Here is a 22,608-nt window from a genome sequence, read left to right on the forward strand (position 1 = left end):
CTGATTTTAAGAATCTACACAGACAATGCAGAACCTCCAAGGTCCAGTGTGTGTTACAGTAAATACAAGCCGTGATAAGGAGATTAAAAAATTAAATGAAGAAATTGAACGGTTGAAGAACAAATTAACAGGTAAGCCTCTGGTATGGTAATTATAGTAATGCAATTTATTTCGCTACTCCTGGTAACATTATGTACTGGTTTTTTTGCAATAATCAGAATTCATGTTCTTGAGGTGCTAAAAAAATAAAGGGTTTTTTAAAGTCTCTTTCAATATTAAGAGGCATTTCAGTTTTTCCAGATGAGCACTTAACTTTTTCTTCCAGTTGCTTAACCTGATAGCATATTCTAGCATGGGGAGTCTAGAGTACAATGAATTGTGTGGATGGGTTCAGTTAAATATTTTGCGTGATGTGCGTTCCCCTAAAAATCTCCAGAGATCCTGTTCTCTTACTCCTCCTTTTTTGGGGGAGTATTGTTTGGAGGGGTTTTACTTGGAGGCAGGTGGAAGAGACAGTGGGGAGAAAAGACTATAGTTGGTCTTTAGTAACGTAAGGGGATAGGTGGGGGGGTGTATAATAATAGGTCACATTTAGATATTTCTGAGCTCCTGCTCCCTTTGTGTTTCTGTCTGGTGATGCATTAATTAGGAAGCACTGAGCATTGCAGAAAAACAAATACTGGCATCTGTCCCGAGAGAAGACTGACTCATCCATATCACTGAAAATCTGTTGCTTGACAATGCTATTAGTTTATCCATACAAACCTCCTGTTAGTGTCTAATTTTTAAGTGGAAATCAGTGATAAACAAAATGGTAGTTTTGAATCCTGATGACTTGGCTGAGAGGTTTATAGGGGCCCGTAGTACAGCATAAGTGAGTTCAGATGCTGAGTTGCTGATGCTGATTTTCCACATGCTCCCCCCCGCCGGCAGTTTGGCAATAGATCCCTTTTGTAGGTGTGTGCATTGCAAAAATCAGCTCAGCTGTCCTACATAGCTTATTGTTCCAAAAAAGAGCTATTCTTGTGTATTCTACAATTAGATTTGAGTCAAAATAGTTAGATTAAGGTGCTGCTTCTGCAAGCGGTTCGGGTTTATCTAGCTCTTCAGCCAATGATATCCTGTTAAATACAAAAACTGGCAGTATGGTCTGGTTTAAAAAGAAGTAGTATTTGTTCATGTGGGGTGGGATGAGGTTTATGCTGAAGTGAGGAAAAGAATAATACTTTAATCATTACAGCAGTGCTTGGGATCCCTAAATAGATAGGTCAAATTTCCTGTTCTGCCACAGACATCAGTAGAACTCAAGCAGAACTGGGTGATCTTTAAGGTCCCTTCCAACTCTAACCATTCCATGATTCCCTGTTATTCCTATAAATAGTCCTTTCCTGTCTTGCTTGATGCACTAATGACTGACTGTAGCCTTGCTTGTCATATAATGAAAACTATTTAGTAGACAAATTACTAGAACTGGAATTAGAACAACTCAAGTTTATTTCAGTGTTTTCAAAGGCTGAAGTTGCATTCTTTAAAAACAAAACAAAGCCCTGTGCTAAGGCTTGTTCACTTAGAGATCACAGTCTTTGGGAGGGTTTCTTTAATAGGCTGAGAAAATTAAAATTATTTGGAGGTGTCAGTGCCCCAAAATTACCTTAAACAATCTAACATGGCGGGAATGGGAAAGAAGTTGATTTTCCGAGCAAAGTGATGCCAGTTTGCTTGAGTAATATTGCCTGTTTTATTGGTGTAAATCTTTAATATGTATTAATCTACAGATATAAGTAAACTGGAAGGACAGCTTGCAGATGCAGTGGCTTTCCGACAGGAACATGAAGACTCTATACACAAGTTGAAAGGACTAGAAAAACAGTGCAGGGTACTGCGGCAAGAAAAGGAGGACCTTCATAAGGTATTGATCCAAAGACAGATACATTTAAAAATGGTCATGTGAAGTAATTATAGAACAGTTCTGCTGTGATTCCTATTTTAGTGTTTTAAATGTTGCTTTTTAAAACTATACTGAGATGTTAGTGAATCTGTTAACAGTAGTGTTCTAAAGTAGTACAGTTTCTTTTTTGGTAGTTGATAGACATTTATTTCAAATGTGTTCTGCTAGATGGAACAAACACCTAAAGAATGGGTTTAGTTTAATTCCTTATTCTTAACTGTTTCAATAGAAATCTGAGGGCAATCGAGAGACACTTCAGGGTCTTGGGATGACTAGTTAAAGGATCAGGAGCACAAGTAGTGTTCTCCTCTGTCCTTCCAGTTGTAGGGAATGCTGAGGGAAGAAACAGGAAGAGCCAGCAGGTCAATACCTGGCTCCAAGCCTGGTGTCACCAGCAGAATTTTGTGGGTTTTAATCATGAGTCGATTTACATGACACCAGGCCTGCTGGTGACAGGTGGGTATCCCTGTCTCGAAGGGTGCAGGAGTTATCAGGGTTCATTGAAAGAGCTTTAAACTAGATTTGAAGAGGGAAAGGGATAAAGCCAAGCTTGCCAGAGATAAGTCTGGGGAGGCACACCAGTGTTTGAGGGACGCTAGTGAGGTGCTTTGGTCTGCCATGTCAGGGGCTGGAGAGCCATGTGACGACAAAGACGCAGGGGTTATCGATGTGTTAGAAACCACAGAAGCGCTTGAGAATGTTCATGTAGGAATTAGGGTTATAAACCCTTGAGAAAGGGATAGGCAAGGAAGGAGAGGTGGTGGGGTAGTCTTGTATATCAGGGAGTGTTTTGACTGTCTAGAGCTTCACAATGGTGGCCACAGGGTTGAGTCTTTCTGGGTAGGAATCAGGGGGAAGGCCAGCGAGACAGATACTGTGGTGGGAGTCTGTTGTAGGACCGCCATGCAGCACTACAGGCTTGGGGAAGAGCGTCTGGAAAGCTGCCCGGCGGAAAAGGACTTTGGGGTGTTGGTCAACAGCCAGCTGAATATGAGCCAACAGTGTGCCCAGGTGGCCAGGAAAGCCAGTAGCATCCTGGTGTCTGTATCAGAAATAGTGTGGCCAGCAGGACTAGGGAAGTGATCATCCCGCTGTACTCAGCACTGGTGAGGCCCCACCCCAAACACTGTGTTCAGTTTTGGTCCCCTCACAACAAGAAAGACATGGAGGTGCTGGAGTGCATCCAAAGAAGAGCAATGAAGCTGGTGAAGGGTCTAGAGCACAAGTCTTATGAGGAGCCACTGAAGGAGCTGGGGTTGTTTAGCCTGGAGAAGAGGAGGATGAGGGGAGACCTTATCGCTCTCTCTAATTACCTGAAAGGAACTTTCTCTTCTCCCAGGTAACAGGCAATAGGATGAGAAGAAACAGCCTCAAGTTGCACCAGGGGAGGTTTAGATTGGATATTAGGAAATATTTCTTCACTGAAAGGGTTATCAAGCATTGGAACAGGCTGCCCGGGGAAGTGGTTGAGTCACCATTCCTGGAGGTTTTAAAAGATGCGTGGATGTAGTGCTTAGGGACGTGGTTTGGTGGTGGACTTGGCAGTGCTAGGTTAATGGTTGGACTTGATGATTTTAAAGGTTCTGCCTAGCCTAAATGATTCCATGATTCTTTGATAATATACACAGGAGTTAAACTCAGATCTATGGCTACTCATCAGTTCTGTAGATACCAAAAAGTGTGTGCATGTGTCTATGTGTGTGTATACATATTTATATATAGATGAAGGAGTTAATAGTGCTAGGTCACTGTTCCAGCTTGAGTCCACTTAGTCTTTGCAATATCAGAAGGTTAACTGTTGCTTAAGGCTGAGGATTACTTTTATGTAATTGCTGCGTTTATTTTCTGTTGTGTAAATTACACCTTTGTTTGCTTGGTTAAATGTAACAGTATCTTAGTTTAAGTCAGCAAATATTTTGCAGTAAATAGAGGTTTGCATATACTTCATACTGCTTTCAATAATACATATTAAAAAAACACTACCTGTATTCAAATAGCTAGTTTTGGAAAAGTCTAGCAGCCGTATTGTTCACGTGACATTTAGATGGACCCAAAAGTAATCCATGGGGCATAATCTCTGGGTTTTTTGTCTGCTAGAATTTAACAGTCTCTCTTCTGTCTGTTTACCACTGGTAAGGGTTATTTACCAGTGTATGAGCAGCAGAGAAGGCAAATCTGCTCCTTCTGGTTTGAACACATGCCTTTGGGGCAGTTAATGAATGCTCCTGCAGTACTCCTACCAACGGCAGAAATTTTTAAAAGTCCCTTAGCCAGTATTCATTTACTCTCTTGTCTAGTTCTGCTCTTCTTATTTTTTTTCTCCTACTCTCAAATGCTTTTATGTAAAACATTCAATCTGTATTTTAGTCTTGTTAATTTTTGTTAACTACTTGCTGTAAACAGCTTTTATACTTTTCAATTAAAGTATTAGGACTTCACAGTCTGTGCTAAGGAATCTTCCTCAGTTTTCTGAAGAATTTCACAAGATCTGCTGTAGCATCTCAATGCTGGTACAGTGTCTTTGATGGCTCCCTTGAATGTGCTGTCTGCTAAAACATTCCTTTAAAAAAGGTTGCTATTGTAGTACAGGTACGTGGTGGTAATCTAAAATTAAGTTATTTAGAAGTGAGGTGGCCTTGTGTAGTCAGATTTATAAGAAAAGCTTCTGGAACACCAAAGGTACTACTGGAGCTGCCACACTAGAAGCAGAATAACTGCTGTCTTGTTATGTTACTGCAGCTGCTTAGCCAGGAAAAATAAAAAAAAAAACAATGTAAATTAAGAATTAGAAATAGTACTTAGAAGTTATATAAGGTGATTGAGCTTTCGAGTCATGCTTATGTAGGTCCAGTTCCTTTCTTCTTGGAAAGAATATATGGAGTTCAAATAATTCTTTTTATTATATCTTTATTTAAACCAGCAACTCGTAGAAGCTTCAGAGAGATTAAAGATGCAATCCAAAGAATTGAGGGATGCCCACCAACAAAGGAAGCTAGCTGTGCAGGAGTTCTCCGAGCTCAGTGAGAGGATGGGAGACTTGCGGTCTCAAAAGCAGAAGCTGTCTCGGCAACTTCGCGACAAAGAGGAGGAGGTGGAAATGAGCATGCAGAAAATTGATGCTATGCGACAGGACATCCGTAAATTGGAGAAGATCAGAAAAGAGGTAGCTTGATAAAATAGCTAACAGTAACATGTTTCAGCTGCTGCTTATTCAGTATCTCATATGTGATTGTATTGAAAAATTGGGACTGTTAGCAATAATTTCCTTTGTCCATCTGTAAGAAATTGCACCAGTAACTCTTCCATGTAACTTTTGCTACAGTTCACAAAATAGGTCTTGGATTTGTTTCAAAATGTTTTACTGACGTATCAGGAAACGAACTGAGTCTTCTTTTTTTGTTTGTACTCAGGCCCCTTTTAATCCAGAGGAAACTATTCTTGCTGTACACCCAGCTTCTTAGTTCTTGTGTTTTGATTCTTGTAGACTCTGACTCATAGTCAGCTTGAAACCTAGAAAGCTTAATGTCTTCATGTGCTTTAAGGTTGGAGTATTCTGACTTCTTTTTTTAACTGAATTTTTTCTCTTCAGCTAGAGGGAGGAGTAGTGATACAGGCTAAATACGTGGTTTTCCTTCCTCTGTAGTTACTCATTGTAGAGCATGTCTGTCATATCTTGAAGCAAGTTAATTTCCAATTAGTATTCTAAGCAATTTATACTTTTACATAAGATGAAGTAGATAACCAGAAGAGGGCATAAGAAACAGTTATTGTGGTTAACCCAGAGTGTTTTAATCACTGAAAAATCATCAAACTTTATGTATTCTCTAGGTGAAGGCAAAACAACTGTCATGACGTTCTCAGATTATTTTTATAGTGTAAAATAGAAATAAGGAAAACGTGCTGCTCGTCCTTATGGTGGAAAGGAAATGAATGATACAGGTAGCGCTGTCTTGTGTTGAAATGACTTAAAATTCCTCGTTACAGCTGGAAGCCCAACTTGAAGAAGTTGTAGCAGAAGCATCGAAAGAACGCAAGCTTCGTGAGCACAGTGAGGTCTTCTCCAAACAACTGGAAAATGAACTGGAAGCTCTAAAGGTTACATGTTTTTTGACAAATGTTTACTCATGGCACAGGAGCTGCAATAGTTTTGCTTACTCAACTGGTGATACCTGTGGGAGACTTAGAAACTACAGCATTACTAGAAACCTGACCTAAAGTGTTCAGATTTATTTGCTTTTTTTTGCTTGAAAGACTTCAATATCTCATTGGACTAATGTCTTGAAAATGTCCAGTTTACATAAATTCTAAGCAGATACTAAACCAGCGTGGTCCAAATCTGTTATCTCTGCAAACCATTTGAACCCTTTATTAGGGTCGTGTAAGCAGAGCAGTCATTTATGGGGCTTAATGCTTGGAGACAGGCATAGGCACCTTTTAAATCACTTGGTGCCCAAATAAAAATTTTTCCCAAGTGTCACCAATTGGACAATTCTGATTTTAAATAATATTCCCAAAATTTTCAGGCCATAGTCTCTTCCTGATGTTTTCTCTTCTTCTGCAGCTGAAGCAGGGAGGCCGGGCAGCAGGTGCCACACTAGAACATCAACAGGAGCTTTCCAAAATTAAGTCTGAGCTGGAAAAGAAAATCTTATTTTATGAAGAGGAGTTGGTCCGACGAGAAGCCTCACATGTTTTGGAAGTAAAAAATGTGAAAAAGGAAGTACATGATTCAGAGAGCCATCAGCTTGCACTGCAGAAAGAGATAATGATATTAAAGGATAAATTAGAGAAAACAAAGCGAGAGAGGTAAGCTTTTGGGCATGATTCATTAACTATGGATTTCTTTTTGTGTGTATTGCATTGCATAGGTATCTGTTCAGGTTGGTATTTCACCTTAACTCTCTTTATTCCTTTTTGAAAATCCCAGTCTACAAGTTCAGCAATGTTACAGTTTGTTTCTACTTCTTGTCCTTCTCCATAGGCACAGTGAAATGGAGGAAGCAGTAGGAACAATGAAAGAGAAATATGAGCGTGAAAGATCTATGCTCTTGGAAGATAACAAGAAACTAACAACAGAAAATGAGAGGGTAATTATTTTAGGACGCGTTTTTAAGCAAGATGTAATTGTTAACTTCATTACTTTCTGATGTCGAAATAGTCTACTCATTGGTCAGAACAGGATCTGTGAATGTTCAGGCAGTATCTGAACAAAACAAATGTCGTTTTTGCCATGTAAATGTCAGAGATCTGGCTAAATAGTACCTTTAGCATCTCAGTTTAGCTCAGAGGACACCACCTTCTGATTTCTTCATGAAGGCTGCACAGAGAAGTAAGCATTTACAATGGCAGCCAGCCTTCCTGATGGTTTACAGTTAAACCTCATTCCTCTTGATGACCTCTGCGCTTGCATTTTCTTTTCCTTTGTTTTGGATTGTTTTGTGTGAACTGGCAATATGTTCTTCTATGCTCATGAGCTAGTCTCCAGTTCCACAAAAAATTAATCCTTTCCCATTCTTTAGTCTGTGTTAGAACTTCCAGATAGCCCAGGGTAGTCTTGTTTGTTCAGATTCTGTAGGTGTGTAGACATACACATATCTAAAAAGTCTGAAACTGACATAAATCACAAGTGAAATTAATTTTTTTGTTTCAGCTCTGCTCTTTTGTGGACAAATTGACAGCACAGAACAGACAGCTAGAAGATGAGCTTCAAGACCTAGCAGCAAAGAAGGAGTCTGTTGCCCACTGGGAAGCTCAGATTGCAGAAATTATTCAATGGTGTGTGCTGTTTAGAGATCCAGATGGCCACTTTCAACTTTTGAAATATTGATTGCCTTTTTCTTTTTTTTTTTTAATGTATAGCTAGGTCTTTTCTCTGTGTCCGGGATCAACAAAAGCATGGTACTTCTGAGTGTTGATTAACTGTTTCTCTTCTGCTTTCTAGTATTGCTCAGTAGTAATGACAAGTGAAATTTTCAGATGCTATTAAGTACAAAGGAGAGGGTTTTGATGTCAGCTTGCTTCAGTCTGTAAAGTGCTCGCTAAATCACCCAATTTGGAATATTTTGATAAATTCATTCAGGAAGATGGTCATGATTTAAAAGGTCCATGTTAACATATAGAACGTCACTAGCTGTACTAGACAAGCGCTAGTACAGCCACAGGTCAGTTCTTCCCTCTGTTATTTGCTGGTTTAGCAAGCCGTGTGCAAGCATTTCCAGCATGCAAAACAAGGAGGACTTGAAGGTAGCCCTTATAAAAATTGAGCAAGCAATATGCAGATCATGTTCCAAACAATAGCAGTGAACCTCTGCAGAACTCTTGCTGATGGTGAAAGGGAAACTTCAGTTTCCCTAGCAACTGCCACAATCGAGAGAAGCAGAAAAAAGAAAAATCTAAAGCAGACGATCTAAGATGTATTCAGTTTTCTGTTGCTGGGAGAGTTTTTCCGGCTCTGTCCATTTCTGTATGTCCCTAAATCCAGTGCAGACACTGATTATTTGATGGTACAATAGTTGGTGCTATGAGCCAAGGAACTGTTGAGTAACAGTTTTTTGTAATTGCGCAACAGGGTAAGCGATGAGAAGGATGCTCGTGGCTATCTGCAAGCGTTAGCTTCCAAGATGACAGAAGAACTAGAATCATTGAGAAGTTCCAGTCTGGGGTCACGAACACTGGTAAGAAAATAGCAAGCATTCAGGCTTGGGGATATCTAAGGTCAGGATTCAGGTCCTGGGGATATCTAAGAAGCTAGAGGCTAATTTTTAGTTTCAGCTATCTGTTCATAATCAGAATTCTTTTCTAATAAATCCTCTGCTCTACTGTCTATTTTTTATCTAGTACTTGTGAAATGCATCTAGGTAATCTGTTCAGAATTTGGTATGAAACAACCGCCCCAGTAACTACTAGTATCTACCGTCAGAAACAGCTTTAAACAGTGCAGTGGAGAGAAGAAACAATAACATAAAGCATTGAAGAGGAGTACAGAGATGTACCTCACCATGTTAGGTGCAAGCGAATCATTTTAAGTGCTGTTACAGTGAAATAATAAAGTAAGATTTCTTTGTGAACAAGTATTAGCTGGTTGATATTGTTAAAACTAGTGACACACTGAGAGCATGTAGATTTATTTATGTGTAGAACGATGAGACCTTGTGCCATAATTTTCCCATACAGTAGTAATATGAACGCCAAAAAAAATCTGCAAAACAGAAGAGCTCTCACAAAGGAGTATGGTTTTAAAGACGAAAACACTGATTTGCCTTGGCAGGTACTAAATAACCTGCATAAGGAGAGGGAAAGCCATTTCCAGCTAGGCATGGAAGCCCACGTTCCTAGCAATGCCAATCAGCGCAGTCTGCCACGCAAAGGGTCCATCTGTTGCTGGTTTATACAGATAAGAAGGTACCCACCCCTCCCAGACCTATGAATAGGAGAGAGAAAGAGAAAGTTATGACTTCCTATGAGCTATCATTTGCCTACATCATCAAGAGAGGATTATAATATTGAGAGGTTTAATAGAAAGAAAGATCAGATCAAACGCAGTTGGTGTTTTCTTCTTAGCTACTGCCAAAGAGCGCTCTCTGTTCTTTAAATTACAACTGGTTTTGTAACTTCAGCAGAACCTGATCTAAAGCAATTATTTCTCAACATTAAACATGCATCTTGTTTTCATGACGGTTATTTTCAAGGTCATATGTGACTAGAGAGGTATCCATTAGGGAATATCGAAAATGTAGCCCGCACTGACAAATCCCTGGCAAAGCTCGGGATATTATCTTTAGGGGATAGTAGGGCAGAATTGAATGGTGTATGCAGAAGTATAGCGTATGCTACTTAGCAAGCGTGAGAATTCTTTAGGCAAATGTTCTAGTTATCTCGGGTATCTCAAGACTGTATTATTTCCTTTTTTTATGGTTTTCCTACTCTTGGTGTGTTTTAGATTAGTATGCTTTACATTAAATATTGACATTTATCTCGTGTTTGAAAGTCCAGTATGTCACTGTGCAAGTCTTGTACTCTTTTCTAGATTGGACAAAGAAAACTAACCATTTTCAATGGGTTCTCTCAGTTTGAGTTCCGTGCTTCGGTGATCAAGCATATTGTGTTAGTGGTTTAACCAATGTAAAAATTGCTCATTACTTCCATTTTTGCGTAACATAGTCTGACTATCAACTGATTTGCATGCAGCAGGGATACTGGCCATAACTAATTAAAAGAGCGTTCTCTGAACCAGTGTGAAAGCTAATTTATGTTTTTGAACAAGAACAGAAATGTCTTTAAACAGTTGATATTAATATTCAGTAACTTAACTGCAACAGGATCCACTTTGGAAAGTGCGACGCAGTCAGAAGTTGGATATGTCAGCCAGGCTGGAATTACAGTCTGCCCTTGATGCAGAAATTCGTGCCAAACAACTAGTTCAAGAAGAGCTACGGAAAGTTAAAGATGCAAACATATCTTTTGAAAGGTAATAAGGCCTTTGGTTCTGTTTGGGTTTTAATGTACTGCTCTAAACTGCTCATTAGAATAGTAACGACTTTCTTAAAAATGGCCCCTTGTGCCTGGGATATTGGGCTGCCAGAAAGATCCCATTCTACAGAGTACACATTTCTTACATAGTCAAATGAGAACTGTAAAAAATTCTTCAAGTAAACATATCACTGCTGTGAATAGCTTGGTAATAAGATACACGTCTTGGGCACCTGAGGGGGGGAAAAAAAGCATAAGAGCAAATTCAAATCAAATTCAGTATCTTTTCTTAGACTAACTGGAGAGTAGACATATTCATGGGAATTAAAGGCCAAACTACTACTAGAATAATTTTGTATGGCAGATATCTGCAATGATAGTAGGAGTCTCAAGTACAGTTTTCACTATCTAGTCAAGTAATGAGATGCCTGTTTAGGGGAAAAATAAAATTAATCAGCCTTAAGAAAAAAAATACCTTTTAAAAAAAACACTCCTCAAAAAAACCCCAAAACCCAAAGAGTTTTCCAGTACTCTGAGATGTAGGACCAGAAATGAACAAGCCTATACACTGACATTTCTGCCTTGGAGGTATTTCAGATTGCATTTTGTTCATATTGTATTGCTTTAGTAAATTAAAGGAATCGGAAGCGAAAAACAGGGAACTGTTGGAAGAGATGGAAGGTTTGAAGAAAAAACTGGAAGAAAAATACAGAACAGATTCAGGTAATTAAAGTTACTGTGTTTTAACAGAGTTCTAATACCACCTGCAATGTTGCCATTTAACTAAGCCTGTTCTGCTTTGGATTTTAGGTCTCAAACTTCCAGACTTTCAAGATTCCATTTTTGAATATTTCAACACCTCTCCTCTTGCACGTGATTTGACTTTCAGAGTGAGTTTTTACATAAAATAACTATTAAAATGTGGTAACTGAATTACAGTTTTATGACGTAAAAGTAGCACTTGGGCACTATGTGGCACATTTGGATCTGGCATATTGGCCAAATCAGCGTGGCACACAATTGGATGCCCAGTAGATGTCAGATTGCGTGGCATTTTTTAGAGAAGCTGGCACCTTTGGGAAATATTGCCAGAAGTTTGCATTTAATTATTTCCCATTCCAGCTTCTTTGTTCAGGTTAATCTCAATCATTTGGCTAAATAATATATATTCAGGGTTTTTGGAAAGGCTGGCACACCCTGTTACAAATAAGGGATTAAATGCTTTGCAGTCTGAAGATGCTGGTTAATAAAAGTATTCACACGGTTCAAGGAGTGTTTAAACAGATATGTAAAAGTGTTGGCTCCAGATCTTAGTGGAGCGGTTAGAGTAGAAGGAACTGGGAAGAGAATCAGAGGACGCACAGATGTTGGTGTAATAAGTTTATCGTGACACACCCTCTGATCCTTAGAAAACTAATCATACAAATCACAGCTCCAAGTGGGCGTTTCACTTTAAAAGGTTTGTGCACTCCCTGAGGAAGCAGCTGTTAAATGCAACATTGAATCTCATTTCCTTACTTCATGAACTCTTGATCCCTGAAGATTTTCTGGGATGTTTTTTTTTTTTGCAAAACACATAGACAGTTTAGGATAAAACCAAGAGTTTGAACTGGAAAGGATAATCTGTTGTGTTTATGGAGCCGAGATAAAGGGGCTCAGGTTAAAACCTTGTCAGTCTGGTTAAATTTTATATCGGAAATGTGTACTCTCTCTCTTTTTTTTTTTTTTTTTTCCCCACAAATTGTCATTGTTGCTAAAAAGAAGGCCTATGGATATGATATGGTATTTGCATATGCTTTGTGTATGTGCTATTCTCAGTCACAAAATGTTCCCCCTGCAATTCTTGCCGAAGCCACAAGATGTGCTATATGGATGAGGCGGACAGAAGAGAGAAGAAACATGATATATGCTACTATCTGAATAACAATTTTTATCTACTGACCTTGATATTTTAAAACATTGCTTTAAAAAGTACCAGATGTACTTAAAACAGGAGCATATAGAATATCTTAGAATGCTTAACGATATGGTTTAGTGATGGGTTTTGGCAGTGTTAGGTCAATGGTTGAATTCGATGATCTGGAAGGTTCCTTCCAACCTAGACAATTCTATGATTCTGTGATCAAGCCCATAACTAATAAAGATTCCATTATACAGATCCTGCAATAAATATATAGTTGCTATGGAAATACAGGTGGCATTTTCTGATGGATTAGGTTAAAATTGCTGATACTGTACTTAATGACTTACATTAACAGTTTTTTTCACATGTACTGAAAGATAGTCTGCGTCATCCGCTGTGAGCTAATTTAGTTTGAATAAATATCATTTGCCCATATAAAACATTATATTTAGCTAGCCTACTAGTATTCTATCTGAAGTTTTCCTGTGGATGATAAGTGATCGTTTTTATCCCTCATATCCGTTACAACAAAGGATTCTGTTTCTTCTTCATCTACATCTTCTCTGCTAGCCTTTTGGGAAGAAGTAAGTTTTTGCTAGTAGTTTTGTGTCCATATTTTGTTGTGACCTGTCATAGTAAAAATGGCCTTCTAAAACTAGATATTTTGCTTCCTTAACGTCTCTATAACTTAATCCACTAAATAGAGCTAGTGTAGTTTTAATACCTCTTTACAGGCATACTGTTTTGTATTTTGACTGTCCGTATGGCTATTAGCATTTTTAAATAGTTCATATTACATAATGGTACAATTTGATCAGAAATGGCCCAGCCCTACCAATCAATTCATAACCAAAAAAATAACAAATATCTGAACATATTTAGTGAGCTAACTGAACTTGGGCCATCTTCCTGTCTAAACTGGCTGGGAAGTGAGTGATTCATTACTTGTTGCCTTTAGTGCTAATTACATCATTGATGTGATGTCTAATCTGATGTTTGTTAATCATGATTTTCATTATATCCTCGGAGTACAGTAATACCGTATTCTACTTCCACACCCAGCTTCTTTAGCTCTGGAATTGTAGCATACTTCCCCCTTGTGCTGGCAATTAGTAGTTGCTAATTTAAGTGTGGAGTTAATAGAAGGCTTGTAATGGATGGTAGTCTTAAATTTTAGTGAAATATAAGACAATGTGATTAAGTAGACGTTATTCGTTTTAATGACAGAGGCCAACCATTTTAAAGAACTTTTTAAAAGATTGCATAGTACTACTTTAAGAATTTTTGCCGTGGCAGAATTGCTGGCTGCTGTGTGCTAGAAAAATCCTGGTGTAGTAAGCTACCGTGAGAAATGAGCTATTTTTATGGATGATTGCCAGGCTTCTCAACCACCATTCCGTACCTGCGTGCAAGAGATTAGACACAGCCGTGCTGGGAGAAGAAGGCTGTTACAGCATTTATGCTGCCTGCTATGAGGTTTTGCATTTCAGTACTTCCAGCTTTACAGCTTTTCCATCAGGTGGCAGGGTTTGTTTTGACGAAAGATATTTTTTTTTATTTATTTTTTTTTCAGAGGGGAAAGTTGTTATTAGATATATGTGTATTGCATATAGAAATCAGCATTGTGTTTTGTTTCCATTATGTTGCCGTGAGAACACTTTGTCAGATCTGTGGTATCTAATGTAACATGTTTGCTGTCACTTTTGCAGACCAGTTCTATTAGTGAGCAGGAAGCGCAGGGTCCCAAGTCAGAAGTTTCACCGTCTGCTTCAGTTGTAACTGCAGAGCAACAACAAGAAGTAAGAGCGCCGTTATTTTACCCTGAAGAGTAATTCACTAGAAAGTCTCGCTGTCTTGTTCATGATAAATACATATTGCAGCATTCATTACGAAAAAGCAGGATTGAATGTTGCTTATTTGCAATGTGTCGGTGTTAATTGCACCTGCTTAGAGGACAGTTGCAAATGAAACCTTTTTGCTGGCTCTGTGTATGTTGATGTACCTCATTTTCATATGTTTTCTGTATTGCTGCTTGTTTGTTAGTGTGCAGGCTTTCCTTTGAGCGCTTTAAAACACAATCTATTTCTTTTAAATCAGAGTGGCGATGTTTATGACGATTAAATTTTTGATAATTTTCAAAGAAAAAAAAATAATCAGAAAACAATAAGCTTTACCACCCCGATCTTGAAACAAATTCTTGAAGCCTCATTTTGCTCAATTACAGTTTTTTGTGATTCAGGAACCAATTCGGCTTCAGAGGATGCCTGCTGCTCCTTCCCCCACCATTCAATCCATTTCTCTAGCTGTACCAAAGGTAGGGGGACTGTGCTAACTAACCTTATTCTAAAGAACAAAGGAAAAAATATCATTTATAAATTAGCCCTCCATGTTTGTTCTTGTCCTGTTTGGATTTGTCATGTGTTTGTCTGTTAGGTCTCTGTTTTTAATCAAATGTTTCCAAATGCAAGTTGATGGGGTTTGATTTGTCAGAAGGGATGACAGAAAGTAATTGCTCGTAGGTTTGGGTTTGAGTGTTTTATGCAATTGGAAATAAAAGTGTTACGGTTGTCTTGCAGCACCTTTTACGAGCTGCACTTACTTAAAAGAAGCCCAGGTTTCATAATGTGCACTCTGGTATACTTGGAGGGTGGTGAAGGGAGATGCTTGCATTGCATCAGTGCACAAAGTGAAAAGTTATTTTTTTTATCCTGAATGTATCTTTCAGCCTAAAGCTCATCAGCTCAACATCAAGTCATTCACAAGCCCTACTCAGTGTAGTCATTGCACTTCTCTTATGGTGGGATTAGTTCGACAAGGTTATGCCTGTGACGGTGAGTCAGTTAAACTTTTTATATTTTCAGCAAGTCCCTGAAAAAAATCATCCCAAAACACTAATGTATTTTAAGGCAACCGTTTCTTTGAGGAGGGAATGAAAGAGAGAGGTGGCTGCCACTGAATGGTTCATTCTTTTGCATCATCATCGGTCAAAGAATTAATATCAGCCCTCAAGGCTCCCTTTCATATTACTAATTAACTCTGCTACCATTAGTGCTGTTATAGTGTGAGTTGGGAGGGAGATGGGGAAGGCACGACTGTTTTCTGTTTCTGTAGTGGAGAAGACTACGGAAAGGCTCTGGTAACAAGAACCTGAGTCTGTCTGTTTTGTGGTACCCTGATCATAAACCCCTATGCTGGGAGGACCATTTGCTAGGCTTTTTGACCTGTAACCTGTTTGCTAGGGTTTTTGACCTGTCTTGCTGTCCATCAGTTTTTATTTTAAATGCTTTCTCTGATGGATGTGTCAATATTGAATACCATGTTTGAGTATATGGAGGTTTTTTTATTTGAAAATACTTACGTGTATCATGATTAGACACATGAACTTAGTAAGTAGTCCACAAATCTGTTGATTTATACTACAGTATAAATAACCTTATTGTATTTCTGTGCCTAGCTTAGTTCTTGCTAGTGACACCCTCTCCACTGACACCTTCAGTATCATATTCAGATTGCCTCATCTGCCCTTCAGGGCTTTTTTCCTGGCGGATCTTCTGGTGGCGGTTTTTCCCCAGGAGCACCTATAGCTCTGCCAGCACTTGCCCTGGGGCTGCCTTTTGTCTCCTGTTGCCGACAGTTCTGAACTCTTGTTTTGCATCTCTTCCTGCAAGTTTGAAACGGTCTTTTTCCCTTAGTGTAGCTATCAACTTTGCTCTTTTTTTTCCTCGTGTGTTTTGATTAAGCTCTGCATCATTAGTTTTCCAGTTTGCCTCTTCTACTCTGGATCTTGATAGCTGCAGAAAAAAATAGAATCACACTGACATAAGAATAGAGATGACTCCGATAGAACAAAACTTTTCCATTTTCCACTCCCAGTCACTTGCTTTTCCCAGTTCCTCCTCTTTTTAATGCTGAAGACTACAGTAAAATACAGCTGCACTTCCAGAGTCCTGTGGAACTGGCTATATCCTGTGGATTTTCCCTGTTCTCCAACCGGTGTGCCTTGATATGCACAATCCCAAATAACTGATGCCTCCTGAAAGAGCTACATTTATTACCTGGCCTTGGGGAGCACCTACAGTACTTGGCACGCATGAGTTTTTGGTAACCCCTGTCTTCCTGGGAGCAGACCGTAGCTCAAAGAAGGAGCCAGGCAGCCTGCTCTGGGCTGCCCTCTCTCCTGGCTGTTCCCTTGGGCATCATGAGGAGGAGTTTTGTAGCCCAGCCTGTGGCTGTAGCAGAAGCAGGTCTTCTGGAATCCTTTAACCCTTCATAATTACAGGACTAGATGGGCATAGGGTATTTGCCAGGTGCCTACTCCTGAGAATGTGGTTGGGAGAAAGCAGAGGATGGAGTGCAGCACTGTGCCACTCTCCCGCTGCCTTCCCAAGCCTACTGGTAGAAACAGGGCAGCTGGGACAAACCAGGCAAAACCTCTGTGGAAAGATCTGGCCCATAAACTGTGGGTAGGATGCCTTGATATAACATGTTAATTCATTCCGCAGTTCTTGTAGTCGGTCTCATGTCAACTGGCGTATATTCTGAGTTTTTTCTGTGTAGTGCTTCTGTGTGAAGTGCTCTATAGACAGGAGACCTAGAGACCTCTGTCCCTTGCTGGTGCGGTACAAAGTGGTGTAAATGGTAAGAAAGGATGCAACGATTAGTGTAGTTGTTTGCTCCTTACTTGAATTCTGAGATATGTATGTGCCCCTTTCACCACACAGTGTTTCAGTCCTTGTTGCCTGGTTTCTACTTTATTATGCTTTCAAGTCTATTGCCTATGTTTAATAGCTTAACTCTTTCTATTTCTTTTGGTTAGTATTTGGTCAATACTTCAATCTTTGAAGTATTCTTGCATACTTGGATCAAATTAAACACCTACTGTATTTATCTTGTCACCTATCACTGCCACATAATTTTTATTCCTCCTTTATTAATACTTTTTCTCTTTTGTGACTGGGTTAGTTGCTGCTTAACACCAGTGAGGCTGACCAACTCCTTTTCCTTCTGAAAAATGCTTTCATAAGTTGTCTTGAAATGTGGACTCAGTTCCTGCCCTTTATGGAAGTAATAGGCTTAAAAGAGAAAATATAAAAGCCCTTTGGAGAGTCTCATACAATATCTAGGTGCGTTCACTCCTTTAGCGTAGTGGGCTGTTGCAATATTTGACTGCCAGTTTCAGTGTGGTTAATTAACGTGCTGAGCGTAAGGGTGGACTACGTTAATCTCCTGTTACGATTGACTCATACAAGCATTTCACTGTGAATTTTCTCTTTTGTACTTAGTGTGTTCATTTGCATGCCATGTTTCCTGCAAGGATAGCGCACCTCAGGTCTGCCCCATACCCCCTGAGCAAGCCAAAAGGCCTCTCGGAGTAGATGTGCAAAGAGGAATAGGAACCGCCTATAAAGGTTATGTCAAGGTAACAGCCTTTTGTTCTTAAACAAGGGAAGAATACTAAACTTCACTTACAGCTGTGCAGCTTGGAACCTCCAAGTGTGTTTGAACAGATCTCCTAAATTGTGCTAAAGCCTTAAGGCCCTGTGTGCCGTCTGTGTAACTTATTTAACCTTCATTGCTTTAGATGTGGGAGAAACGGTTGGTTTTACTACAAGAGCTAAAGGTTAGTAGATTAGTAGCTACAGTGTTCATAAGCAGCAGCGGTGGCGGAAAAAAGCATGCTTTAAGGAAGAATTTCTGTTGTTGATGTAAGCATAACATAAAAGGTAAACTGTCCTACCATTTGGCATTTGTGGAATATACAAGCCCCATTGTTTGTCCTAATACTACCTAATATACTTATTAAACTGTAACAGGGAATGCTTGAGCTTAAGGGAGGAAAAATGATTGCTTGATTACTTGACATTTTTCACTCCGTTTTGAAGGGCAAGTAGAACGTGTTCTAATTCCATTGATCTAAGTATAAGCTTTTCTAAATGTCCCTGCTTTCTATGTCTACTACATGTGCTTACATTTAATAAGCAATCAGTTATTTATACGCAGGTCCCGAAGCCTACAGGAGTTAAGAAAGGGTGGCAGAGGGCTTATGCAGTTGTCTGTGACTGTAAACTGTTCTTATATGATGTGCCTGAAGGAAAATCCACCCAGCCTGGAGTTGTTGCAAGTCAAGTCTTGGATCTCAGGTTTGTATTTTTATGACAGAGTACAAATCCTCTGTATTTTTTTCCTAAAAAGAATATTTATTTATAGTACACAGAAAACTTGAAGATCATGAGAGCTCTGGTCTGAAAAGACCCCTGTGATCTGTACATAGACTGCAGCTAAGTTTAGGCTGAATGAGTTGGCTCAACAAGTCACTTAAGTGACTTTATAGTCACTTATACTACAATCACTAATATTTACAGTATTAGCATGCATCTTCCTATAATTCCATAAGCACACATGCAAAACAAATAGATTTTGGTAGATTGTTTTTTTACCTTGCACTCTGACCTCAACGTTGAGTCACAGTTCATCCCAGAGCCAGTCATTTCAGGAACATCAGAAAAACCTAAGTAGTCTTCAGAAAAGCACCAGCTAATTTACAGTGCAAGTAGCTCTGACCCTGCCTTCTCACAGGAGTCATTTTCTCATGGTGAACCATTTGAACCACTGAACACTGTCTACAGAAGATCTGAGGCTTACATTGATCAGAGTAACCAAGAAGGGGTTTTTTTATTTCAGTTTATGGAAATACCAAAAAAAGTGTAATAACTTTTAATGTTACACCACCTCCTATCTCTGTTGAATATAAAGTTTGCAATCACAAGCACCTTGATTTATATTTTTTCCAGACAGTAGTACTGTGGGGTTGCACCAGTACTGCTGTTCTCTTCCCACATTTATTCTCTGAGAACCGTCAGTGTCAGCTCTCTGACATGCCGGCAGCGGGAGCAGGAGCATGGAAGTATTGCAAATAACAGCGTTGACATCAGTACATTGCTTGAAGCAACTCAGCCAGATACTATACCAACTGTCCCATGCTTTATCTGCTTATTGTATCTGCCTCTTTGAGTCTGTCTTCTGAGGATTCTTAGATCTTTTAATAGACGTTAACAACCACAGCTATGAATTCTAGCATGGGCAAGTTTCAGGCATTAGTGTCATCTTTATACTAAAATTGGCAATTATGATGATGAACGTGGTCAAATTCAGTTTAAAAAGGCTTGTGTAGACAAGCCCTCTGGGGTGGAGCAGTCTAAAATGCAAAAGTTGTTCTGATGTCTGTTTATTTTACTGTAATAGAGAATAAAATCTAGCTGTTTTGAAAACCCTTACTTGAATCCCACAAACTATAATTATGTTGCCAAGAGCTTTTTATGTGACTTTTCTTTTTTTCCAAAGGCCCCTCTCTTGCTACACATTGAGGTATGAATTATTCATTTCTAATGTGTCTGCTGGGCTGGAAGAGCAATATTCTTGCTGCTAATTGTAGAATAGGTGTGGTTGGTAAACCAAAACTACACAAAGCCACCCCACTTAACTTCAGGTGGACTGAGTTACACGTACTGAATGCTGTAGAAACATAACTAAAGCTTGGTGTTGTTTGGATCAAGGATGGTTAGAGCATATCAAAGCAGTGATGGCCGTTGTGACCTCTGTGCGGTATTAGGAGATTGCAGCCTATTGAAACAGTTGTGATATCAATTAGATTTTGCTGAATGACGTTAGCGCGTGCATGTATGTGATTCTCTTGCTCTCTTTCTTACTAGAGATGAAGATTTTTGTGTGAGCTCTGTCCTAGCTTCGGATGTAATACATGCGACTCGTAAAGACATCCCTTGTATATTCAGGGTATGGCTACCAATTTACTATTAAAGAAAATACAAGTTAAATACCAATGTTTTGTTTTGATAGCGAAATACCTTATCTGTATTTAATGTTTATTAAGTTATGCAAAAGTATAAGAATTTACAAGGGGTGCTGAAACGTGTAGAAAGACAATATGATACTCCAGTTATAACTGAATTGTAAAGAACAAAGTTCTCCTCCTTTTGCTGCTTCCTTGTATACAAAGTTTGACCTTTTTTTATTTTCTTGATCATCAATTCAGTATATTTTTGTCTGCTCTTCCATTGGTATTACCAGATCCTGGTGGTTCTCTCTTAGCTTTGGAGGACTCTTGCTTTAGGAACTGATGCTGTAACAGTGTAGGCTGAAGCTGGGCTGTGCTCACTGATTCTAGTTTGCCATATATTGTCTTGTATAAAAAAATACATCTGAAATTTCAGTTTGCCTAACTTCATGTTTAAGTATAGTAGGGGAAAACGTAAAATAAGAGAAAATAATTAGCTTAGTTATAATATCCTCTTTGATGTATGTTCTATCTGAATGCTGTATTTAGTTTTTAACAACAGGAATTTCTTTTCTAGGTTTTATGTGAATTATATTTAATCTGAAATTTTAAAATATAGAGAAGAGTACATTAGTAGCCAATATCTATTATCCTTTGCATTTAAATACAGAAACTCACCATTTTCAGCATCTCTGATCCTCTGTCACTTAGAATCAAATCAGTGGAACATGGAGCTGACAGTCACATGCAGTTCCAACCAATTGGTCCTTTAGGGTTTTACTTAGGAAATGTTCTTGGCTACTGGAATGCTTCTGTGGCTTTGCTTTTCTGCTTTTTTGTAGAAATATTTTCTGCAGTGGATTTTCAGCCTTCAGTTTACTGCTACTTTTACCTTCGTTTTCCTCTTACTTGTTTGTAAATGTTTTGGGGTTTGTTTTTTGTTGTTTCCATCTGCCTACTCTCTTCTCAAATTGGCAAGTGCGGAATACTATGGGAAAGGACTTCTGAGGAGAGAAAACGAGCTATGCAGAATGATGGCTGATTCATTTAAGAACAAAGCATCCATACAGTTTAGCTTGCCTGACTTGCTGCTCTAATTTCTGCCTGCAGTTTTTGACTAAAAGGATATTTAAGAAAAAATACTTTTGTTAAATATCCCCACGTAAGAATACTTGTGTGGATAGACATGACAAAATGTCTCCACAGTTTGATCAGATTATCCCCTACTAAAGAGATCTGATGAATTAACTGGAAGCCTGGTGTGTGAGTGTATCCATTTAGATACCCTGTTGACAGGGACCAGAGTAGATGGTGCCAAAGTCCGCCTCTCTGCTCAGTTTTATGTCCTCCTTCAAAAGAAGGAGTTTCTAAAACTGCAACACAGTAATATCTGATGCAGGAGAATCTATTTTCTCAATTTCATTTCATTCTAGATTTGCATCTTGCTGACATAATGACGTGGAGTGGCTTCTACACAACAGTTAAAGCCATTACTTTACATCATCTGTGTAAAAATGTGGTCCTTCTTTCATGTGTGTCATTTCACGTAACACATGATGATGTTGGTGGCCCACCAAAGACAGATTTTCATTTCTTTTGGATCTTCCACCAGCAGAAAGCAATACCAGAATGCTGCCAAACACTAAAATATTGCCACCTCTGACTGCCACCCCTCCCCCCTGCCCCCGGTGAAATCAAGAAGAGGAAGAGCTTGTCTTAGACTCCAACATCTCTCCTTGGTAACCAGTTTTTAGAGCTGGATGTTAGGCTATCCTGGCATTGATGCATTTTTAATAATAGTGTAAGAGTGTCTGTAGTGGAGTCCTTCCAGAGCTTAGCAGTTTGAGTTAAGAAGCCTTGAGTTTCATAGAAAATAATGGATTTTTGTATGATGAATAATGCTCAGTATTTTATGACCAACTTCACCCATTTTTTCCCACATTTGACTGTATGTAAGATGCTACCTTCAAAAGACTGAGGAGTGGTGGTACTTCAGATGGAAAACAATAGCTGAAGTCTGGTTTTGTTTTGTTTTGTTTTCAATTTTAGAAATATTATCCATTATGCCTCCATCCATCTTTAAAATATTAATGCTTTGTTACTGTTTAGACATGAACAAAGCTTGATGCAAAGTAATAAGAGCTATGAGGAATTGCAAACTGCTCAATTCTTTTCCTACTGCTCTTCACTTTCATCTTACTTCTGGAGTTCTGTCTGACATCCTGTTGTCCCAAGTTTACTTTCCAGATGTATTTTATCTTTAAGATCAATGTTATTGCTTAATTCACTCTTCCAGGAAGTGTATGTTGCATAACCACATCATCCATCTTCATAGTGATTTCCTTAACGAGGCATATAGGCTGAAGGTGTCTTATTCTTTGTATGAATAGTTATAGCCTTCAGTTTTGCACTTTTGCACCTTTTCCTGCTTTTTTTCTCTTTTAACTATTGTTATTCTAAAAGTCTCTTGTGAGGGCTGATACTGCCTGATGGTCT

At 38.9% G+C, this 22,608-nt stretch overlaps 1 protein-coding gene across 7 annotated transcripts in view; it reads left to right on the forward strand.

Annotated features, from left to right (window-relative positions):
- Positions 1-22,608, forward strand: part of CDC42BPB (CDC42 binding protein kinase beta) — a 98,241-nt gene that overhangs the window by 61,475 nt on the left and 14,158 nt on the right. For 4 of the 7 annotated variants that reach the window (XR_012586628.1, XR_012586629.1, XM_074583911.1 and 1 more), the window contains exons 11-27: positions 12-131; positions 1,776-1,909; positions 4,869-5,111; positions 5,933-6,043; positions 6,510-6,754; positions 6,930-7,035; positions 7,599-7,723; positions 8,517-8,622; positions 10,267-10,415; positions 11,046-11,140; positions 11,228-11,307; positions 14,030-14,119; positions 14,560-14,634; positions 15,046-15,151; positions 17,603-17,739; positions 18,321-18,460; positions 20,030-20,111. Coding sequence is in view for 4 of the 7 variants with exons in the window: in XM_074583911.1 (XP_074440012.1) it covers positions 12-131; positions 1,776-1,909; positions 4,869-5,111; positions 5,933-6,043; positions 6,510-6,754; positions 6,930-7,035; positions 7,599-7,723; positions 8,517-8,622; positions 10,267-10,415; positions 11,046-11,140; positions 11,228-11,307; positions 14,030-14,119; positions 14,560-14,634; positions 15,046-15,151; positions 17,603-17,739; positions 18,321-18,460; positions 20,030-20,111 (2,144 nt within the window). In the remaining 3 variants the exon portion in view is untranslated. The remainder of the gene's footprint in view (positions 1-11; positions 132-1,775; positions 1,910-4,868; positions 5,112-5,932; positions 6,044-6,509; positions 6,755-6,929; positions 7,036-7,598; positions 7,724-8,516; positions 8,623-10,266; positions 10,416-11,045; positions 11,141-11,227; positions 11,308-14,029; positions 14,120-14,559; positions 14,635-15,045; positions 15,152-17,602; positions 17,740-18,320; positions 18,461-20,029; positions 20,112-22,608) is intronic. The other 3 variants (XR_012586630.1, XM_074583913.1, XM_074583914.1) reach the window with 1 other exon arrangement.

Source organism: Larus michahellis, chromosome 4, assembly GCF_964199755.1.
Source record: "Larus michahellis chromosome 4, bLarMic1.1, whole genome shotgun sequence".
NCBI classification, from domain to species: domain Eukaryota; kingdom Metazoa; phylum Chordata; class Aves; order Charadriiformes; family Laridae; genus Larus; species Larus michahellis.